Source organism: Xiphophorus maculatus, chromosome 12, assembly GCF_002775205.1.
Source record: "Xiphophorus maculatus strain JP 163 A chromosome 12, X_maculatus-5.0-male, whole genome shotgun sequence".
NCBI lineage: Eukaryota > Metazoa > Chordata > Actinopteri > Cyprinodontiformes > Poeciliidae > Xiphophorus > Xiphophorus maculatus.
The window spans coordinates 12,977,248-12,999,934 of record NC_036454.1 but is presented as its reverse complement, the minus strand read 5'-3'; the positions used below and the strand labels follow the sequence as shown (position 1 = coordinate 12,999,934).

The following is a 22,687-nucleotide window of genomic DNA, read 5'->3' as shown; positions in this document are numbered from 1 at the left end:
GGGTTGCCTTAATGTGAATATACATGTTCCAACTTACTTTAACTTGCTGCTGTGACATCTGAATTTCTCCACTGTTTGACAATAAAGGATATTTCTAATCAGTTATGGTCATGCATAGAAACTAACCTACAACGCTAAACCCGAAACTGGTCACTACATTCTCCAGCAGAAATGGAAAGCCAATATGATATCTGCTCCAAATATAAGAAGATATTTTCTACAAGAAATTAGAAATATTTAATGGTGCACAGATACTTCTTAAAAATGTAACATAACAAAAGTGCTGGAATTATTTAATTTTATTCAGTTAATGGTTTATTATTTTAGTTTTTAATACATTTGTATTTTTGTATATGTATTTCATGTGCTCATCGCATCACTTTTAAGATTTATTTTAAAGCAATTATATGGTGACTTTTATTCCTCAGGCGTGAAACATTTAAGAAGCTGATCCTTTATTATTTATTTTATTTTTTAATCTATACATTTTAAAAATATTTTATCAAACATAAAGTTTTATTCATCCACCAATTTGATATTTACTTCCAATTATCTGTAAAACAAACCACGTAAGAAATTACAATAATTCTGCTCTAAAGCCAATATAAAAGTGGCTGAATGATTGTATTTCTTTCCATTGTTTGAGTAATAATTTTGTTTGTCTGTTTATTAAATTTTAGGGTTTGTTTATATTTATTCAACTTGTATAATATAATATTACTTAAAAAACACAAAGACTTTTATATCATTTCAACTTTTTTCCATTCAATTATCTTTCAAACAGAACTGAAGGGGGAGAAATTCCTGTCCTATAAACTTTATGCACCATAGCCTTAATGTAAAAAAAATAACAGCTTGGGGGAAGACTTCTACTATTTGTCAGCGAATTCTTAAAGTATAACTGATAATGTCTTAGATCAATTTAAAGACGTAAACAAAACTATTAATTTTACTCCTAACGAGTCAGCTCCTGAGAGAATTTGTTCTGAAAACTGTCTGCAGTCCTATTCGTTTGTCTACGAGAGGAGTTTTTCCCTAAACCTTAAAATCCTTCTCCTTAGAATCAAAGTTCTCTCTTTTAATCTAAGCCAAGAAGAAAAGACAGGAGATCAAGAAAAGCAGAGTGGCATAGACAAGAGAAGTGAGAGAACCAAATACATGGCCCCCTCTGTGTGTCTCATCCTATCATATGTCTCCAGACTTAATGAGTCTTACTGCTATCGGCAACATCACAACTCAACTTCCTCTCGAAGGGAGGCACACACTAACATAGCCATCATTTGCAAGAATTGTGTCGCTGGAGGCTTCAAGTGAAAACCTGGGTCCAAAAGAGACTTTCATAAAAATAAAGGCAGAATTTGCTTAAAGTTTCTTGGATTTGAAGAGATATGTTTATTTCAGTCTTTTACTGAGAAGTACTAGAGCGGCCCACCAACAGACCTGGTGGTCAACAGATGACATCTGCCGAAAACCCACAGGAAATCAGATGAAACACAATCCAGAGCCCCCCTCTCCACTTAGAAGTATTGAACAATAGAGGCTGCATGCCCACAGCTGTCCTCACACCTGTTACCATATGCTCTTAAATCACATCAAGTTCAAATGGACATTATTAAATATTTATATTTCCAGCTAAACTCAGCAGTCATCTCTTATATGATGAATGTTTTGCATTTGTTAACAGGCAAACTTCTTCTCCATTCCCCTTTTTTCGGTGCCTATATCAAGAAACACATTTCCTGTCCTAACTGAAAACTGAAGTGATACCAGTGAGTGATGGTGTGTTCTCAGTTTGTAGGATTTCCTTCGCACATGCTGTGCTGATAGAAAGATGTGGAGGCACGGAGGTGCTCCTGGGACTATAGAATATTTATGGGGTGTATAAACAAAAGATTGTTTCAGCCTGATAAGCACAACGAAACCATGTCTACAAATGTGTATCAGTGTAAATGATAAGAAAAAGATATTTCCATCTTACTCCAACTCTAGAGTTTCAACTTGTGGCTGCTGTTCCTCTTTGTGACTGGCTTTCCAAGTCCCCTTTAGTTTATTGCTGTATTTAGCAGCTATTTGACCAATGCACCCAAAGTTTAAAATTAAATCAATGAGATATGTTTATTTCGTTCATCAACTTCAACTTCTAAAAGGCCCCTCGGAGGGACCACTAATCCCAAAGCAACATAAAAAAACGATTACAGTTTACAGTTGAACTCAGGGACAAAGCACTACATGTGGATGCATGTCCTGTGAGCTGATGAAACTCAATTTGAAGTGTTTGATCATCTTTGTTACATTTGGAGAGGAAAAGGGAGAACTTGCATGACTTAGAACACCTTCCCAACTGTCAGGTACGAAGGGGACAACATCATGTTTTAAGTATGTTTTCCTGCAGGAAGGACTGGTGTACCTCACAAAACAGATAGTATCATGAGGAGACATTATTGTAGGAAAATATTGAGACAACATTTCAAGATAAGCTTAGGGAAAAATAGCTCTTCAAAATAAACAACTGTGCTAAACACACAACCAAATTAGTTACAAAGAGGCCTAAGGAAATAAAGGTTTTAAAGTTGTCATCATGAAGTCCTAATCAGCAACACCCAGAAATGTTCTGGGTGTTGCTGAAATTGTGTGTGTGAGCACAGTGGCTAACAAAACTGACTCACTTGCACCAGTTCTGTCATAAGAAATGACACAACTACAGCAAACTTGTGAGAAGCTTGTGGAAGGTTATTCAAAATGTTAGACCCAAGCAATACAGTTCAAAGATAAATCTACAAAAACTAAGGAAAAGTATGCCAACTTCTGACCAACATGCTGCCAGATAATTGGGGAAAAGCTAGACAATGTCCAAACAGTCTAAATCTGATCTAAAATGAGAAAAGATTATTTATAAGTGGTAAAAATGTATAACAGATGCCAAGTAGCTAATTCATCCTGAAATCAGACTTTATGTGATATCTAAATATAATGCTTAATATATAAAGCCTGACAACTAATTCTTGGCTAAAAGTGGGTCATCAACACAACAACAAACTGAATGAGATGCTGTGGTGGGGCTAAACCAGAAAACCTCAAGGAACCAAAATAATTTTGTAACAAAGAGTAAGCCAAAAGTGTCCTTGTATGTGAGAGCATGATAGTCATACAGAATAAAATCTTTTTTGTTGTAAAAACATTTTACACTTCATAGATTTTATCTTGCTTTATTTTAATCCACTTTAGTAGTTTGTAAACATTAGGTTTACCTTAAACAGTAAAACAAAATCCACAATGAAGTGGCACTACACTAGTCGGAGGCACCATTTTCCCATGACATGGCCATGGATGTGATGGCAGAAAAACTGAGTGTCTGATTCGTGAGTATTAGTCAAGGTGGCTAGAATACAAATAAATCACTCTGATAGAATAGAATAGAATAGAATAGAATAGAATAGAATAGAATAGAATAGAATAGAATAGAATAGAATAGAATAGAATGAAATCTTTTTGCTATCCTTTTGTGGGAAAATGTAACTGTAACCGCAGTGACAAACAAATAAAATAGAAACTGTATAGTAATATCAAACAAAAAAGGTAAGATAACTAGAATTCTAATTAAATAGCAAATGTAGAAGATGTAGATTTTAAGGAATGTACAGATGATTGGGATAAAATAAAATAAAAAAATACAAAATGTGCTGTTTAATTGTTGATTACTGAAACCTGTGTAAGAAGAGCAGAAATGTAAACAGTTTATTGAGTGAGAAACAGCTGCAGGGAGGAAAGACCCACAATAATGCTCTTATGTCCGTTTAAGATGCAGAAGCCTGTTACTAAAGGAGCTCTCCAGTGCTGTAGCATGCAACGAGTGGGAGAGATTGTCCAGGAGGGTGTTCCTATTCTTTACCCTTTACCACCTCCACTGGGTCGAGAGGGGAATCCTAGGACTGACCTGGCCTTCCCGATCAATAATCAAATTGCATTATAGTACCAATTCTAGTAGCACTTGCTCAAGCAACAGGAGATGCATGAACAGTTTAACATATAAGTTTGCAGCCCTTATCAGAGGTTTCCTTATCTCATATTATATTTCCTCTAGCTTCTTTGCACTATACCATCTCCAAACAGATCACAAGGAAACATGTGGGGCTTCATTCTAGAAAGCATTCCTGGAAGAATGAATTTTCCATAATCTGACAACTCTTCTTTATCTAATGTTTACAGATTTGCTCTGATAAGAGTTTACCAGCCCTCTCTTATTAAGTTGTTTTTCAGGTTTTTCTTTCTGACATGAGGTATTTGCAGTGCTCTAAAGAGGAAAAATATACCTCCACCTTAAACCTTTTTGCACTATAGCTTATTTCATTGGGATTTTCTGTGAGAGGTTCACAGTGCACAGTCAGCAAAGGAAACAAGTACGTACTTTTTAAGCAAATAAAATGTAGAAATGCTTTGCCAGCATATCATATTTACCCCCACTTACTCCGACACCCCTAGATAAAACCATAAGGTACATCTAACGGCCTTCAGAAGTCACCAAAATAGTAAATGTAAGTCTACCTGTGGTTAATGTCAGTATAAATACAGCTGTAACATGAAGGTCTCAGAAGGTTGTTAGTGAACAATAGAGAACAAACAATACCATGAAGATCCATGAAACACAACAGACAAGTTAGAGGTGACGTGAACAAACTTAAACCAGGTTAAGATAAAATAACAATCTATGGAACAACTGCAATAAGAACACCTTCGTTGAGAGAAAGCTGATTTAAAGCAACATAAAACATTCTGAAACTGCAACAACTAAAAATCTCTTAAGTGCTAATCGGTGCAAACTGCAGAGTTTTATTGCATTCAAATGGTTCAGTAAGGCTTAATGAAACTACGCAGTCAATACATAAATCTGTTCAAACACCTTGCAATACTACAGTATCACATGGTCTAGCCAGCCCAGATGCTGGCTCATCACTGCATTCAGGCTCTGGCCCAACTTCTCTCTGATCTCCCAACCGCTGAGCTCAGCTCTGCACAGCGCAGCACAAAAACAGAGAACCACGATTTCTCCTGGCTATTTCAATCAGCAATGCAGTTCTATTATTACTGCGCATGGGGAAACAAAGAAGAGATCCCATTGACCACTGACCTACTCGTTCATTTGCAAATACTGCGGAGAATTATTACTTTCACTGCAACAAACCAAAAGGGAAAAAAGAAAATACTTTGGAATCAATATGAAGAAAACATAACCCCTGCTCTATATCCACTTTCACAATGTGAATGAACGCCAGTGCACTGTCAGACTTCTGCAATATTACACAAAACACACAAGCTTTTGAGTCACTGCAGGTCTAATCATAATAGAAGTCAAAAACAGAGAAGGAATGGGACACAATAGACTTCCATATGCATACTTCCTTCCCACCTGGTCAGCGTCACAGTAGGAACTATGATCACACATCCCTCATTTATACCAATTCTCTGGACTTGTCAGAGCTAACTCACCACAGGAAATGATCACATTAGAATCTGCATGGTCAAGAAAAGGAAATGACACTCACGGACAGATGTAAAGCACAAGGTTTGTTTCCTAAATTTATACCATTTTCTGGGACAGAAAAAAAAAGTATCGAAATAAGAGTGAACTTGGTAACATTGTCAATATTACCAAGCCTGTCGTAACAGGTCTTAATAAGGCTTCCAGTAAAGTTGTAGAAAAGTTGGGACAGTTGATAGCCCTTCAGGCTGCCTTTTTCCGGGACAGAGTGAAACAACCTGCAGCTTTTATTATTCACAACATGTGGCTGCCTGCTCCGCGCTGAACAAACTGCACCCTCCCATTATTCCTCTGCAGCTTTACATTCACTCTTTTCGTCCCGAAGGATCAAAACAAGTCATAAGGTTTTAGTTTTTCCTTACCTGTTGATCTTCAGAGCGAAAGCCCGTCGCTCTGCGCTGCCGAGCGAAGCCATGCGCGGGTCTGAGGTCCAGTCCAGCGGATCCGGCTGTGGTGCTTCCTGGCGGTGTCGCCTCGCCCACCTCCTCGCTGTCACTGCTTCCCCTCCTACCGATCAACTGTCAGAAGCTCATTTGAGCCGCGGCGGAGGCAGCAGCTGCTGTCCGGGGTGGAAACTTCCGCATGTGCTTTGAGGTATCCCGTCGAGGGAGTAAGTGCGAGATAGAGGGAGTCAGACTGACACCGGCGGCGAGGGAGAAGGAGGAGGACGAGGAGGAGGAGGAGGAAGAGAATGGGACAGACAGGGTGGATGCATGAGGCACATGCGCTCCCTCGCTGCTGACATGAGCGTTACCAGACATTTATTTATTTATTTACTAGATAAATTTATTTGAAATGATTTACTCCAGTCCTCAACACAGCTAGACTAAAATACTAAAATACTCATTTAATGTCAAACATGTTACCTTCTCAAGAGGAGTACAAAATCTATATATTTTGTACAAACCGCTTACTAATTAAAATGGCTAATTCGTCATCTTGCTCTGCCTGTGTTTCTTGATTACAAAAGAGTAGGCTACCGCAGAAACGTCTTACAATATGTTTTTTTCAATGTATATATATTTGTATATTGTTTTATTTAAGAAAAGTACGGAGCCCCGTTATGCATAACAATTCAAAAGGGTTTAACGTAAATAAAAATGGAAATAGTAAGAAAAGTTGTCTTTCTTGTTTAAAAGGCATTTGAGGCATGTGGGAAGATTTTATTTCACTCCAATCTGCCTTTTGTGAGTGTACTGCGCAAAAGTCTTACCTACTTTTGCGAGGTGGTATTTTAAAGTGGCCTGGCTAATAGTTTTTCTTAACACTTTCTCAATAACTTCTACAAATTTTGACTGCTTTTTTGTGGATTATTGCAGCTTAAGCGGCTCTTGGTTAAATCCCCACTTTACTACTTTGTACCCTCATTTTGTTGATGGGTTGAACCATTTCTAAAAAAAAAAAAACATTTTAGAAAACCCTTAGAAAGCACAACTATCCATAAGAAGCTGTAAGTTATTTTACTTCATATTCATCCAAATTGATACACTCAATAATTTTCATACTGTATATGTTGCATATGATAACCTATAACATAATTTTTGACCTGCTTCAGTCACGTTTTAAGATCGGAAAGGAAACAAATAATCTAATAAAAACAATTGTTTTGAGCTTGACTGAGCAGCAGTGTATGAGTTGTATATGTTATCCTATTGGCATCATACTGACCTCCTACTCAAATCACATTTGAAGGTTTAATGTCGCTTTTGATAAATAATCTTTACAGAAAATTAGAAAAAGATCTCTCTTATATGAAGCCCTTTTGTTATTATCATCATATGTTAAAATGTCTATATTTAGATTGACTGTTGATATTCCTTTATTTTAAAAAATAAAAATAATATAATAAATAAATAATAAAATAACTTAACTAAATATGACAAACTAAAATAAACAATTGTGATTGATAAATATATATTTTATGCAATGTCTTGAAAGACCATTATAATGTATTAGTAAGAACAATATTTGCACATTTCCCGATCATTTTGGTGCTTATTCCTGCCATGAGAATGAGTTCAGTAGGAACATTTAAAATGTTTTTGTCGACATCTTCTGGTTGATTTATGTCACTGTGTACATTGATTAAGTCCGTTGGTTCTGTCAAACCATTGCCAAAACAAGCTGAAAAACGAAATTCTCGTGTATTTAATTTCGAAAACAAGTTTTGATTTTTAAAACTTGCAGCTTATGTACATTTTGAGGTGTAGTTTTAGTTTTAGTAGTTGGTGATTCTGGAACTGTAAAGCTACTAGAAGAAGAAAAGAGCGGAACCATTGCTGGAGCTTGAAGATCTTACCGGACAATATTTAACGTGGCACGCTGTCATAACTACAAATCGAGGGGGTTGTAAAGCTCTTTGTGGGAGCAAAGTTGCCAATCCGAGGTAGATTTTTCACGCTTTTTGTAAATTAATAACTTATGTTTCCGTGATCACCCACCAGGCAGGAGGATTATCTCTCTATGTAATGTTTATTATCATTGTTTTATCATTGATTAGATTTCGACTAATATAGTAGTGAATGAGTTGTTTAGGCTTGCATTTATTAACATCCTTGCCTGGAATTAAGTTATAGAAACACTAAGCCTCATTTTGAGTAATATTAGAAAGAAAACCTTCATTCCAACTGTTTTATGATATTAACATTTATATAAGTTGTTTGTAAATGCACATATGTTACATTAATGGGGCCTAATTAATGTAACTTTTTCATTCATTACTCCCAGTTAGGCTTACAAAATGGAGGAGGAGGATGATTGTCCAGAGTTGGTGCCCATTGACAGCCAGCCTGGTCCCCCAGCTCGGCAGATCCCCGTCACTATCATCACCGGCTACCTGGGTGAGATGTGGACTAAATAAGAAGATTAAAAGCTCAGACAAAGCTGCAGGACTGTTAACTCAGACCGTTTAATATCATGTAGCACCTTGGAAAAGTACTCATACCCCTTGAACATTTTTACATTTTATCATTTTATTTTATGAGATGGGCCAATAAAAAGTAATTTGTGGTTGTCCTTTTTTTTTTTTTTTTTTTTTACTATATACAAAAAAATCTATATTCAGTCTTTGTGAAAGTTCTTTTCAAGTCTTGCCACAGATTAGGTCTGGACTATGACTGGGACAACCTAACACATGAGCATTATTTGATTTAAACAATTCCATCGTCACACTGCCCTTATATTTAGTGTTGTCCTGCTGGAAAGTGAACCTCCTCCCCAATCTTAAGTGTTTAGCAGATTCTAAACACAGACTCTGGTTCTGAAATAATAAATATGACTGATGGGACTTGCATATGTACCATTGTGTGTGCACAAAACCTTAACATAAAATCAATTGTTTTACAGGTGCCGGGAAAACCACACTGCTGAATTATATCTTGACGGAACAACACAATAAGCGAATTGCTGTCATTCTCAATGAGTTTGGAGAAGGTAATTGAGAAGAAATGATGTAAAACCTAACTGAAGACATATGCAGCCTGTTTAGTAGGTGGTTGAGTCACATCTTGCATTTGTGCTATGAGCAGCTAAGGTGCAAAGAAAAAAGTACGTTACTTCATTGGACTAATATAAACTAAAAAGGGATTTGTGTGTTAGGTTAGAGCAAACACAGGAGAATAAAATAGAGAAATGTCTATGATTTACACATGAATACTTATCTACAGGAAAATGCAACAGTGATTAGGAGCAGAAAGCTCACTTGTGATTCTTAATGAAGACTGAGTGATATGTTGTTTTTTCTCTTTTTTAAAACCTACAAAATGGTAGTTCTTTGAGAATTACAACACATTTTTTGCAGATTTTTATTAAAACTTATTTTAGTTTTTGATAGGTTATTAAACCTAATGAACTTTAGGTAGCTGAGGTACAGGCAAAAATGCCTATATGTATTATAAAGTTTACAGACCCCTGCTCTAGACAATATGAGATTTGAGTCTATGTGTTTATGGAATACACAGATAAGGAAAACCCCGTCTTAGTAAATGGTTTTCACTGAAATGCCCTGGATGTTTAAAAACTGATAAAATATTTAGAAATGTCATTTAAGCCTTTACAGTACCTCTGTTCCCCCCCCCTGTACCTCCTTCCCCTTCCTGCAGGGAGCGCGCTTGAGAAGTCGCTGGCAGTGAGTCAGGCAGGGGAGCTGTATGAGGAGTGGCTGGAGCTGAGAAATGGCTGCCTTTGCTGCTCTGTCAAGTATGCATTGGAAATGCACTGATAAAAATATTGACTTTTTTGTCACAAATATATTTTAACTAAAAAAAATCACATGGAAGAATAAAAATATTTATACTCTTGTTTATTAACATTAAAACATGTTTTAGTTTGGTATCTCTTGTGTATGTACAGTATATCATGTGTTTTAAAAAGTGATGATACTGTGAAAGAAAAAGATGTTTACCTCTGGAATTTGTTGAATAGTTTCTCTTAGCACATGCAGCAACAACCAACTACTTCATTCAACTTCTTCAGATCTAAGTGCTCTTTTGTAAAAAGATCTTGTGCAGCTCTTTACAGAAAATGAAAAATGCTTCTGCTAACTCTCCCTCTTAATTAGCAAACGTAGTCAAAAAATTCAGTGTCACTGCAGAGTCTGGAATTTTTTTAAAAGCAAAAAAATAAGTAATATAATAATACAATTTCAATTGCCCTTTCAAGTTGATCTTTAGTTTATTTTTGGTTGTCCATGTTTTATTTCAACTGCCCAGAAATTAACTGGGCAGTTGAAATAACTGCCCAGTTAATTACTGGAAATTTGAACTGGAAACATTTTGCAGATTCTTCATCCTCCTACTCCCCAAAATTAAATTAAAATAGTAAATTCATACCCAAAGTAGCCTACTGATCTGAATATCGGTGTATAAATGTGTGCATGTTTGCGAGTGCAATTGCTCTGGTGGTCATTAGACTGGAAATGTGACGTATGAAATCAGTCCAGTAACTATTTTCATGTACTTACCTTAGCTCATGAGTTTAAGGAAAATAATGTAGTCATCATAGTTCTACCTTATGGAATTAGAATATTCTGGATAAACAATGTTACATTTTGTAAAACATTTCATCTCTCTCTACTATCAGCTAATAAAGGCATTAAGCTCACTGAAACTGATTTGAAAATATCTGTAAACTGTTAATGGGTTTTGTTTTACTTAAATTTGCTTGTTTTATTTAAAAAAAGCTGATTTCTTCAATATTGTTCAAATCAAGGCTTTTACCTGCTCATTATTATCGCTTGATTCTTTTGCTATTTTTCCTTAGGGACAACGGGCTCAAAGCCATTGAAAACCTGATGGAGAAGAAAGGAAAGTTTGACTACATCCTTTTAGAAACAACAGGACTTGCTGATCCAGGTAACGCACTTGAAGCTAAATTCAGGCAAGATGTTATAAATTTCTGTTTCCTGATTGGCTGATTGTGTTATATATAAGTGATGACCCCAGGATGTCACATTGTCCATTGAGTTCTCCATCACTGAGCTCCTATTCTAGTCTTAGTTTTCACAGTTCATATGGTCTATTTAGACATCAGTCACTTAACTTTACTGCTATAAATGCAGCAACGTACCTGTTTATTGATCTATGGAAACCAACACCAATCTGTATCTATTTGACTGGTATGTTTTCTTGTCTTTGTTCTATGTTGATGTTTATACTATCTGAAACCATAAAAATGTTCCAGATTTAGTGATTAACTCCAAAGAGGAAAGATTAAATTAAGAAAGCATTTACCATAATTACATTTATTTTAAAGGGAATGTTAGGGGTGATATGGAAGATTTTTATTTTAAGCCTGAACAAAACCTTTTTTTTACATTGTATTTTTCTTCTCCTATCAGCACTTAAAACTTTGGGTTTTCTAAAATATTCAGTTTAATACTATTATAATAAAAGATTAATTTACACATGTTACAAGATGTACAAGAGTTAAACAAAAGGGGAAAACTGTGTGTTTTCTTCATTTCAGTTAATTTTGAATCCATCGTTTACTATGTTATTTTTTTTCTTTTTGTTTGTGTGCCCAAATTGATAGTTTCCCCGCATACTTTGTAAATCTCACATCAAAAGTTGGACATTTTCTGACAAGCCGAAGATCAGAGTCATGTTGCTGTGACAGCAACACCAAGGGGAATCCTGAAAAGCATCTAATTGTCCGTTCATCTCTTTGCTGCCAATCTGGAAATGAGCGTTAGGTTATTAAAGGGGGGGCATTGCGGCGTGTCGCTATGTGACAGGTGTCAGGAGGTAGTGTCACAGGCAGACACTCGCTACCCCAGCTCTCGGTCAAAACAAACAGAGTAGACTCAGACTGGGGCTGGCCTGACTCTTCTTCCTCGTCATTGGCTCTTTATGGCCCCCGACAGGCCTGTCATTGGCTCCGGCAGCGCTGTCAATCATAAAGACTCCAGGGAGGATTCTCCTCTGTTCTTTCTAGCAGGAGGTTGGATGACTTATATGAAACATGCCATTCAAAAACTGTATTTGCATTATGCATCCATCAAATATTTGCAATTATTTCTTATCCTCACCTGACAGTTTGACAAAAGTGCGAAATGGAAACAAACCAAATGTACCAGAATGACGTGAACAATTGATGGCTTCTGAAATTGCTTTTATCCAGTTTTCTGGGCTCTGCCTGAAAAAAAATAATAGTTTGGATATAGAAAATCCCAAAGTAGATTAATTTCTAAATAAGAGCAAGCAAACATCAAGTCATTTCTTTTCACTTTAAGTGAGAACAAAAGTAAATGTCATATTTTCTATCTTGCTCCAGTTGCATTTCTTTTTGCTGGTATTTTTTTTTTACATTTACTTGAAGTATTGTTGTCCATCAAATGAAGCACAGGATGTCATTTTCATAAGTTATGGCAATTTATCTTCTTCTGTTATTTTAAAATCTAAAGCCTTAATGAATCAGGAAATAAAAATTTTGCTTCTGCCATAAATTTTAGGCCAATTTCTGTATTGATTAATGTAAATCCTTTGGTTTCTGAGATAATGTGCACAAATAATTTTACACAATAACACTGGAATATTATATTAGCGTATATTTGCATATTAGCAAGGTTATGTATGAATTAGATCTCTGTTCTCACTCTAGTTCAGCTTTAATCTTCCCGTTTTTCCCTCCTTTCTCCTGGTCCTAATAAACTGACTCCTCTTCGCAGGAGCTGTGGCCTCCATGTTTTGGGTCGACGCAGAGCTCGGCAGTGATGTCTACTTAGATGGTGAATATCTGTTTTTGTATTTTAATTCCTTGTTTCGTGAGCCCCTGTGTTTCAACCATGTTCCTGTTGATGCGGGGTGAAGATTGAGAATCCAAAGGTAGTGCCCCATTATGCATGATCCTGCGTCCACCCTGCTTAACAGCTGGTAGATCTTAAATTTGAAAACCTCACGCAGAGTCATCCAAACATTGTTGCTTTACTTTACAGTTCAATATTTGTGTGAAGCTGCTAAATTTATTTGAACCTAATGGTGTCACTTTTGATGCATGTGGTTCTTTTTTTGGTCAGTATCCACTGACTTGTTAACCATACACTGGAACCATTAGAACAAGTAAAATTGAGTTGTCATAGGTGGGCCACAGTTTTAACTCAATATTTACTATGGTACATTATATTTAGTTTGCTCTCAATTCCTACTTGTCTTGCTTATTTGCCTCGTTTCGGGATGTGTGTGTTTGAATGAATGAGCTCAGCTGTTCTCTCTGTCACAGCTCATTCACCAAGTCCTCTGTTCAGACTGAACAACTCAAAGAATCACTGACAAACACCGAAATGGAGGTTTGGTTCAGAACAAAAAGTGTTCGATTCATGCTTTGATATTTTTTTGCTTCTCCTACTGCAGGGATTGTGACTGTCATTGATGCCAAATATGGGCTTCAGGTATGTGATGGAGATGATGTGATGTTTTAATAGTAACACAAGATAAATACTCTTTAAGCGTTCATTTGAAAGATTATTCTGCTGTAAATTCTTTAGTTTAGTAGTTTTTCTGATTTTCACAATAAAACAAGAAAAAATAGCAATTTTGCCAGTTTAATCAGGCAACCTGAAAAGATTTGTTATATTTACCAGAGTGCTGTGGCAGAAAGAGCTGAAATTGTATTTTATTTGTATATATATTTCGTTTTTTTTTTACATCCGCAGCGGTCTGCTTAACCTCCGAGATTCTTGCATTCCCCTCCTTTCAGTGAACAAACACATCCTGCCTCTTTTGTGCTACTTAAAAGGAACAAGACAAGTGACACCCAGATAATGGGCTCTAATTTAGAGGTGTCATGCTCAGTGAAGTGACACATTTCATGGCATTTTGTGAAGCAAGATGAAGGGAATCCTGACAGATAGAAGGGAATCAAACTCATGTTGGCAGAGTAATAGACATCAGAGGAATGACCATTGCTACGGGGCTGTCATGTCCTCTTACCTACCTCCCATTGCATTTATTTTTTGATATTGATCTAAAAATACCGCCCTCCCCCCACACCTCCCTGAAATGTACCTATCTATCTAACATATTGTGTTATGTTAGATGAGCGAATGAGTGCTGTCGATAAAACAGGACTCAGCTGTCGATAAAACAGGACTCCCCTTTCTATTGAAGTTCCACTTCAAGTTGTGGATAAAAACTCCAGTGGTTCAAAAATCCCAAAAGATAATCAGTGGACCTATAAAAATGACAACTAAATATTATTCTACTGAAAATAGAAGATTTTTATATAGCGAATTGACCAAAGCATCCACACAACAACAAAATAACATAAACTTATTAATTAAATTACTAAACTATGAATTTCAAAACAAAACCTGTAAATTAATCAGATGAGTGAGTGGGCTTATTCTGGCCCACTCACTCACCAATAAGTGAGTATATCACTTATATATAATAAGTGAGATCATAACAGTGTGGCTGAGATCATCGTAGTGATCTTAGTGATTCATGCAGCCCTAATGTTCTGTTATCACAGTGTCTTGCCAAATTATTAAGACTCCTCAACCCTGTAAACATTGAACTGAGCTTGAGGTATTTTGCGAAGCAGAATGGGTTAACATTTCAACCTCTAGGTATGCTCAGCTGGTAAAGACATACTCCAATAGAGTTGCATCTGTAACTCCTGCAAATGGTGGTTCTGATTACACACATTTTTATTTGCAAAAATCTTTGAAAACAATATAGTGGTTCCACTTTATAATTTCACACTAGTTTATGTTGGTCTATCACACGAAATTCCAATTCTTTTATTTGTAGGGATGTCTCCTATAATATGGTAAAGTTAATTTTGAGAATTTGTTTGTAACATCTTTATTATTTCTTCTTTTATAGCAATTAAAAGAGGAAAAAGCAGAAGGACTTGTCAATGAAGCATCCAGGTCTGACTTCTGAAGTTTATGCATTTTTTCTCTTTTTTTCACTTTGCTGCTCTTGCTCACTAAATAGTATCAATACAAACTATTAAAAAAACAATAGTTATATTTTGGTCAAAGCTGAAAATCCTCAGTCGTTCACTTTTGAACTATTGATGGAGTGTGTCTTTCACACACCAGTGCTCTATAATGAACAGCCCTGATCTGAGTTTGAAATTCAGCTTATTAAGTTAATTTGCAAGAAATGCCAGTATAAGAAAAAACTCTTTTTAGCATTATACAAAAATAAGTTCAAGCATCTAGATATAAAGTTTTTGCTTTTTGTATGAAAAAAACACTAAATGTCTAATTTGCATGGTTTTTCTCTGTTTTACATATAAATAATCTTAACAGATGATATATCCCAACCAGGCACTCTTTAACTCCTACCTACTTAGATAGATTTTTATATATAGTCAAAATGATGATGGTGAATTGCTGCATCAACACACTTCTGGATCATTGACTATTATTTTTCTGTTTTGCTAAGTTTAGATTCACAAAGGTGGGGGAAAAAAATATTTATTTTTTACTTCATAGGAACTCTGCAAAGCTTATAGTTTAATGCTCTGTACTGTTTCTGAACATATGGCACAAACAGAACAGAAAAGAAGAACATGTTTGAGTCGCCCAGTCTGAAAAGAAACTTCGCTGCCTCCTCTTAATCCATGTCTTTATGGAGAAAACCATGCTGTTTCTTTTTCAACCTACAGTATTATTCTTGGGGTTGCTCAACTCTTCTCTTCTCAGACCTTGCTACTCTTCAAAATGGGAGAGATTAGAGAACATGCTATTTAAGTCAGGCACATGCACTAAAATATTTTTTTTCCCTTAACTTTTAAAAAACATAGGGACGAGTTCAAAAGCTACCTTAAAACTATGAAAAACATGACTGGGCAAAACTTTATCCTGGTCCATTATTACTGCTAGAACAGTGTTTCTGAATTTTAAGAATAAAGATTTGTTGATGATAAAGGAACCTTTATCTTATTCACTCTTCTTTGCTTAATATCTTCTCAGACAGGTTGCTCTTGCTGACCTCACCATTATCAATAAGACAGATCTGGTGGAGGAGGAGGAACTGGACCAAGTTCGAGACACTGTCAGGTCCACAACTTCTTACAACCAATCCTCCAACACTGACGTGGGTTTAAAAGTAAGGCTGAGCTGTCAATTCGAACGATCGTAATTTTTCTTCTCTCACCTCAGGTCTATAAATGGTCTTGTTAAGATTTTAGAGACCCAGAGATCAAGGTGAGTCCCTTTTTTTTTCAAACAAATAAAGGGTAATTCTCTGAGATGAGGTTAAGTAGCTTTTTCTGTGGTCCAACTATCCTGCTGTGTTCATCATAGCTCTTGCTCAGATCTTTGTATCAAAGATGAAGCAGCTCAGACAAGGAGACGTGCACATAAGCAAACACAAACTACACCGTCCTGAGTAAACATCAACCCCACGTTGGTGTCCAGTTACCCACAAGTCTTTGCCCTCTGACCCCAGGGCCTGCAGGGTGGCTCCATGTTGAATGTGCGTACACACAAATGCGTGTGTAGCAGCCCGCAGAGGTCTAACACACGGTGGTGTAAATGAAAGGTCGGGTGTGTTTGGACTCTGTGCCGCCCTCCTGCAGAACAGATGGGTGAACAGATGAAAGGCCGTTCAGCGAGGGGTTAATTGAAACAGTATTGTGGAGGCATTTATTGTTGGTTAGTTCTCGCTGTTACCTTTAAGGTTAGTTTAGGACCAAAGCTCAAATTATTCTTGTGGTTCGTTTTAAGTTTAAATGAAATGGAAGAAAACATTATCCTCTTTGCAGAGTGGATCTCTGTGACGTTCTGGATCTGCATTCATTTGACTGTCAGGACGGAGCAAAGTAAGTTTGGTTTGCCACCTTTTTATTTTACTGTTCAGAAAAATGTGTACAATTTAGTAATTTATGCACGATTTAAGCTTTACTTCCTTACAAACTACTGCAGTAATGTACTACCGGTAGTTATATATTTACTAAGGATGTCTAAATTGAAAAGTGTTCCTGATGATGATCTGACTCACTTAAGATTGGACATGTACTGACTTCTTTAAAATAATAACTTTTCACATGCACTAAAATAATGCACTGCATTTAACATCTGCTTTTTCTGTGAAAAAAGACATCTGTGTCCATCTTCAGTAAATGTACATCTGTCTTCTACTGATGGTCTTTTCATGAAGCAGAAAACATGATTTATGAAAAAGCTACAATTCTGGGAGATTGTTCACTCTGTTTTGACACAAGCTGAAGTGAGTCTGCTCGTAAAAATTTTCAGCTCACTTTTAATTGTGTACAGAAAAAAATGGACAGGAAAAATTGTTCTGCTGCATCATTAAACTAACTTTATCAAATTTAATAAGTAGTATTTCAGCTGCTTTCTGCACAGCGTTGTCCCCAAACTGACATCTGTCAGAGGAGAGTTGGATTTAACAAATTAGTCAGTGTGAAGATATTTGATTTTCCCTTATGTATCAACACGTCAACTTTTTCTTTTATTTACACTTAATTTGTGGGAACAAAAAGGTCTGAGAAATGCTTCACGACTAAAGAAAATGATCTATTTTGTGACTTCGGTATTTATCTTCTAAAACTATGCAACATATGAACTAATAATATGGCGTTCTTGTAAAACCTGCAGGGTAAAAATATTTGTATTCCATTGTTAGCTTTTGTTACTAGTTTGTCTGACAGCAGCCTTTGATACTGCTGCTATGTTTCTCTCTAATTAACAGACTCCCTTTTTTTTTTTTTTTTGACTGACCGTCCCCCCATCACACCGCAGGACGGTCATCATATTGTATACCCCAGCTGAATCTCATTCTCATGAATAGAATCGGTGTTCATCCCTTCATATGAATGAACCGGCCGCGGCGTTAAAGCTCCCTTAGGTGCCCCAAGTCCGTGTTTCTTGACCAGCTGCAGAGGATTAGTGCTGTGTGTGTCCACTGGCACCCAGTGAGTCCTCCTTGTCCCAACAGATAGCTCCTTTCTTCCTGCCTTTTGAGCCTTGGCCCCTCCTCGTTTTTCAGCCCCATGCTGGCCGTTTGAAGCGGCCCCCCTCCCCACAGCTCTGCCTGTGTGGTACTAGCAGCACGGAGGGCTAAAGCAGCTGGACACAACATTTAGCCTCCTTGTGAGGTCAGAGGGAACTGGGGTAATAGTTTGTTTGGGAGCTGTGGTCAGTATCCCAAAGGATTTAATTGCCATTTCTAAAGCGTTCGCAACTCCATTTAGGGATGTCATTAAGCATCGACACAAGTAGAGATTAAAGATGGAAGAAAAAGTTCTTTTGTAGGTGGGAAATTCAAATGTTTCCATATTCCCACACCTTTTATTTTTAATTATTATAGAATTAAATTTTTAAAAAAGTAATGTATTATATGTTATTTTTTTTAACTAAGCAAGCATCTTTAATGTTAAAGGTAGTTAATAAAACATGAGTTGCAGTGTAAAACTCAAACTATCAGAAACAAAAGCTTGGTTTATCTGCTCGTTAATAAATCTAACACAGCCTAACAACTTCAAAATGTTTCTTCAAGTTGTCAGGTGTTTAAAAATAGCGTTGGATGAAATTGTTGGATCACATTTTGAAACAAGTCTATTGTCTATTTGTTTCTCTGATCTGAAAGACTCACTGAGAAGCTCCAGCTTGCGAAACCGACCAGACCACATCTGGACAAGGTTTGTTTACACCGATCTGAGTTTGCTTTGTGCATTTCTGACGGTGTTACCATATTTTTAGTTTGTTAATTTATTTCAGCACATCGTTTCCTGCAGGATAAAGGGGAATGCGCTCTCAGAGCCCTGCATTACCCCGAGGCTTCAACACTTCAGTGAAAACTCCTGCCCTGCTGTACTTTTTGTGTTGCAATCAACTTGATGCGTGTGATGTTTTCGTGTTAAATTACAAATGGAGTCAATCTGAGCTAAAAACAACCTAAACACTGTAGCACCTTTGCTCTAGATTAGCAAGAACTCCCCAGCCACCTTAAACTTGTTTAGATATTTGTAACTTTGAAACCACAAATTTCAACCTCTCTGCAGCAAGATATTGCATTATTTTTTCCCAGTGGGGATGGTTTATTTTACATAAAACAGAATTGAAATTTATGTATTGTGCCACAATGGAGAAATTCTACTTCAGCAAAGTGATAGGTGATCAAAGTAAGTAGGTTCACACAAAGATAGAATATAAAATATGTAACAACAAAATAAAGGACGAAATGCTGCACAATGAGGTCAAAATTTCAACACAAATATTATATAGTTATTAAAGAGTAGCGTAGTCCAAATGTGCAACTGGGTAGGTACATTTTTTAAAAATAGCTGAGAATGTGCATGTATTTTTGAGTTTTAAAAAACAAAAAAACTTTTACAAAAAGTGACTGTGCAACAGCAGAGATATGTGGACGCCAACGGAAATGTCAAATACCTGTACTGTAATACATAGGGGTATTGAAATTTCTAAAGCATTTGCAACTCCATTTAGGGAAGTCATTAAGCATCGACACAAGTAGAGATTAAAGATGGAAGAAAAAGTTCTCCTGTAGGTGGGAATTTCAGATGTTTCCATACTCCCACATATCTCACTATGCAACAGCAGAGATATGTGGACACCAACGGAAATGTCAAATACCTGTACTGTAATACATAGGGGTATTGAAATAGAGAAAATATGGATATATTATATATAATCCCAATAAAATACATAGATTTCTTTTCTTGAATTTTTGGAAAGTATGCGGAAAGTTCAGACGGAACTAAATATTTTTGTAAGGCCCTCAAAATGTTATCAGCCATCATTTTTCTGGACCTCTTTAATATTTTTTCACATAGCACCACGAGAAATGATGCTCTGCTGCAGTTAGTTGTGCTTTATACACATGAACTTTTATCACAGGATGAGGATAGACCGGGGTTATTCGGGTGGGTAAATAACACCATTGTTTGTGTGTTTTCTCTCAAGTTCCTTTTCCCGCATGAAGCTCCACTGTCCCTCAGACCCCCCTGACACACGACCACACCTCCACCACCACTGCCTCCATCACACCCCTCTTTTCATGTAAATGAGAATGCCGCTTTTTCTGTTGTTATACCAAATGACAAGGAAGTGTGTAACCTCAGCACTAAAACCCAAACCGCCCCCGAATATCTGCAAGGTGTCCTTTTTAATGTTGTGAGGAAGCATCAAAGAGGGAGGGGCGAGCGTGTGTGTGAGAAAGATGCAAAGAGCGAGACACCGTCGCTCCATTTCGGGTGCCAAATGGGGCTGTGGGTTTTGACACGCTCACTGACAAAGTCCTCAGCTGGGGCGTAAAAAGTGCATCTTTTGTTCAGAGCTCACCATTAGTCTCATTAAACTGAGAACATCTTTGTAAATAAATGTTTAGCTCCTAAAAATAAGAATCCTAAGTTATTAAAGCAGCAGTGCTATTCAACAAATTCTGTATCAAATACAGATAGAGCTTTGCCTTTCATATGGAAGTATACAGTTTTATTGTCATGGTTACTATTTATGTTTTTAAAAACAACATAAATCTACCTTTCATCCACTCCATGGCATTTTTCAGGATATCTCTACCCAGTAAATTTAATATCTTGTGGGTATAATTACTGTGATGTAACGTATTTACATATATACTGTATATACCGTATATATGCATGTATATATATATTTTTTATTTTTTTATTTTATCACCTACAGAGTATTTTAACTGCGACGTTTGAGGTGACGGGAGACCTCTGTGAAGATGCCCTAAATACCTTCATCCAAGTAAAGAGACAATCTATTATTCTTGTCCCTGTTGCCACTGCTAATTAGTTTTGGTACCATTACACTCTTTGAAACGTAAACACTCATTTTCCACTGTGACAGGATCTGCTTTGGGAAAAGAAGTTCTGTAACAAAGCAGGGGAACCCATGAGTGTCATCCGGTTGAAGGTTCGGCAGTACACAATAGTTCCCCGGTGGTTTTATTATCTATTAACCAGTTAGACTATTCATTTGAGGCAGCTTAATGTTTTACTTGTGACTTGTGTGTTTTCAGGGTATAGTATCATTTGCAGGCAAAGCGCACCAAGTAATGCTGCAGGGGGTCCATGAGCTATATGAGTTAAATGAGACTCCACAACTTTGGGAGGAAAACCCACACACAAACAGGCTGGTCTTTATAGGTAGGTAAGCTCACATACCTACCTATAAGATGTGTGTGTACACATGTACACACACATCTTGATGCCTTTTTAGACATTGTTGTCAAAAAAATGTATTAAAGTCATTAATGAACTTAAAGTTGTTTTGGGGGGCATTTCAGTGAATTTATGACATGATGTTTTCGATTTTATTTCACAATAATACATTTTAGTCATTTTTCTATAGTCTTTGGCTTCCTAAAACATATCCCACAAAATCACCCTAAATGATAATTTTATTATTAGCATTACTTTTTACACTGATTAGTGTCATTAAAGTTCGTTGTAGAATGAAGGTTGGATTTGCAGGTACATTCCCTTGCAAAAGTACACAGACCCATTTGAATGTTTTCTCATTTTATCAAGTTACAACCACAAGCTAGAATTAAATTTTATTATTGCATGAACAATATTAGCCACAGAAGCAGATAAGAGGTCTATGTTGACTCTGACTATGTTGGATCTCAGGTGGGAGAAACTGTCAGTGGGATGGATAACTGTTATTTGCTTAAAACCAAATTAAAATTTATTTTGTCATTCCAGATAAAGAGTGTGCAACACTGTAGCAAGAATAATATTCTCAAAAATGTAGAAACATTGCTACTTAAATGTTAAATTAAATGTGGCCTTCATAGAAGAATGCTGCACATCACCCTGCACAGATTATCACCATAATGAAACATGGCAGTAGCAGCATCATATTAAATACCGGTAAATCCTCTATGAAAACCTGAACTAAAGACTTGAGTCAGGTGCAGAGGTTCACTCTCCAGCAGGACAACAGCACTAATCCAAAGCTTCAAACACTTTTTTTCTTCCATTTGACAGTTCTTCTCTACTTTTTGTCAAACTATCACAAAATTTCCCAAAATACATCGAAGTACTTTAATGTAGCAGAAATGTGGTGTGTGTTCAGTATTTTTCCAACATGATTGTGTTTTTCTTCTGCTGTCTTAAATTAATTGTTTGCCTTTACTTTAAATTGCAGGAAAGAACCTGGACAAGAACATCCTGCAGGAGATTTTTATTTCTACTGTTGTGATGGATGGAGTTAAAAAGTAGTTTTTTAAGCTCCTTTGTGAAAATCTCTGTAGTTGATTGTGTAGTAAAAAGGTGATGGCAGATTTCATAGAACTGATTATGCTTCTCAAACTCTATTTTCTTCTATGGATGACTGAATGGAAGAATAGTAAGTAAAAATGACTGCAACTATTTTAACTTGTGATATTTAATCACAACCTCTACTAAAGAAAGGGCTAGAGTAGGAAATAGTGAAAAAAATGTCTAACTCCTAAAGGATTAAAGAGAGTGATTAACATATTGCACTTTTTAAATGAGCTTGCCACTACAGTATTTACATTTCTGATACTCAATTGGACTTGTATCCATATGTCAGACTTTTATCAGTTCTGTATTTTTGAATTAATTTAAATAAAATTTTCTTCATTAAATTAAGTGTTCTGTCTCTTTTTTTTTGTTCCAACCTCATCACGTGATAATAATGAACATGTTTTGTTCTGAAAGAAA

General features: G+C 36.4%; 2 protein-coding genes across 5 annotated transcripts in view; one reads left to right on the top strand and one right to left on the bottom strand.

Annotated features, from left to right (window-relative positions):
- The window catches only part of dock8 (dedicator of cytokinesis 8), a 62,913-nt gene extending 56,731 nt beyond the window's left edge, over positions 1 to 6,182 (bottom strand). The window contains exon 1 of the mRNA XM_023343436.1: positions 5,899 to 6,182. Within this exon, the coding sequence (XP_023199204.1) occupies positions 5,899 to 5,951 (53 nt within the window). The 5' untranslated portion in view covers positions 5,952 to 6,182. The remainder of the gene's footprint in view (positions 1 to 5,898) is intronic.
- Positions 6,183 to 7,833: 1,651 nt separating this feature from the next.
- Positions 7,834 to 22,615, top strand: LOC102238175 (COBW domain-containing protein 2-like). Of its 4 annotated transcripts, XM_023344244.1 has the most exons (17): positions 7,834 to 7,922; positions 8,264 to 8,376; positions 8,882 to 8,968; positions 9,637 to 9,733; positions 10,796 to 10,887; positions 12,702 to 12,761; positions 13,384 to 13,421; positions 14,860 to 14,906; positions 15,960 to 16,046; positions 16,149 to 16,193; positions 16,754 to 16,810; positions 18,598 to 18,649; positions 18,729 to 18,821; positions 20,673 to 20,741; positions 20,844 to 20,909; positions 21,016 to 21,142; positions 22,149 to 22,615. In XM_023344244.1, the coding sequence occupies exons 2-17, from the start codon at positions 8,277 to 8,279 to the stop codon at positions 22,220 to 22,222; spliced, it is 1,191 nt and encodes a 396-aa protein (XP_023200012.1). In that variant the 5' UTR covers positions 7,834 to 7,922; positions 8,264 to 8,276; the 3' UTR covers positions 22,223 to 22,615. The 4 variants fall into 4 exon arrangements, 3 of the variants coding, with proteins under 3 accessions (XP_023200012.1, XP_023200013.1, XP_023200014.1); XM_023344245.1 differs by lacking the exon at positions 18,729 to 18,821; XR_002753635.1 differs by lacking the exons at positions 18,729 to 18,821; positions 20,844 to 20,909; positions 21,016 to 21,142; positions 22,149 to 22,615 and adding an exon at positions 19,935 to 20,030 and having other exon boundaries at positions 20,673 to 20,742.
- Positions 22,616 to 22,687: the final 72 nt, after the last annotated feature.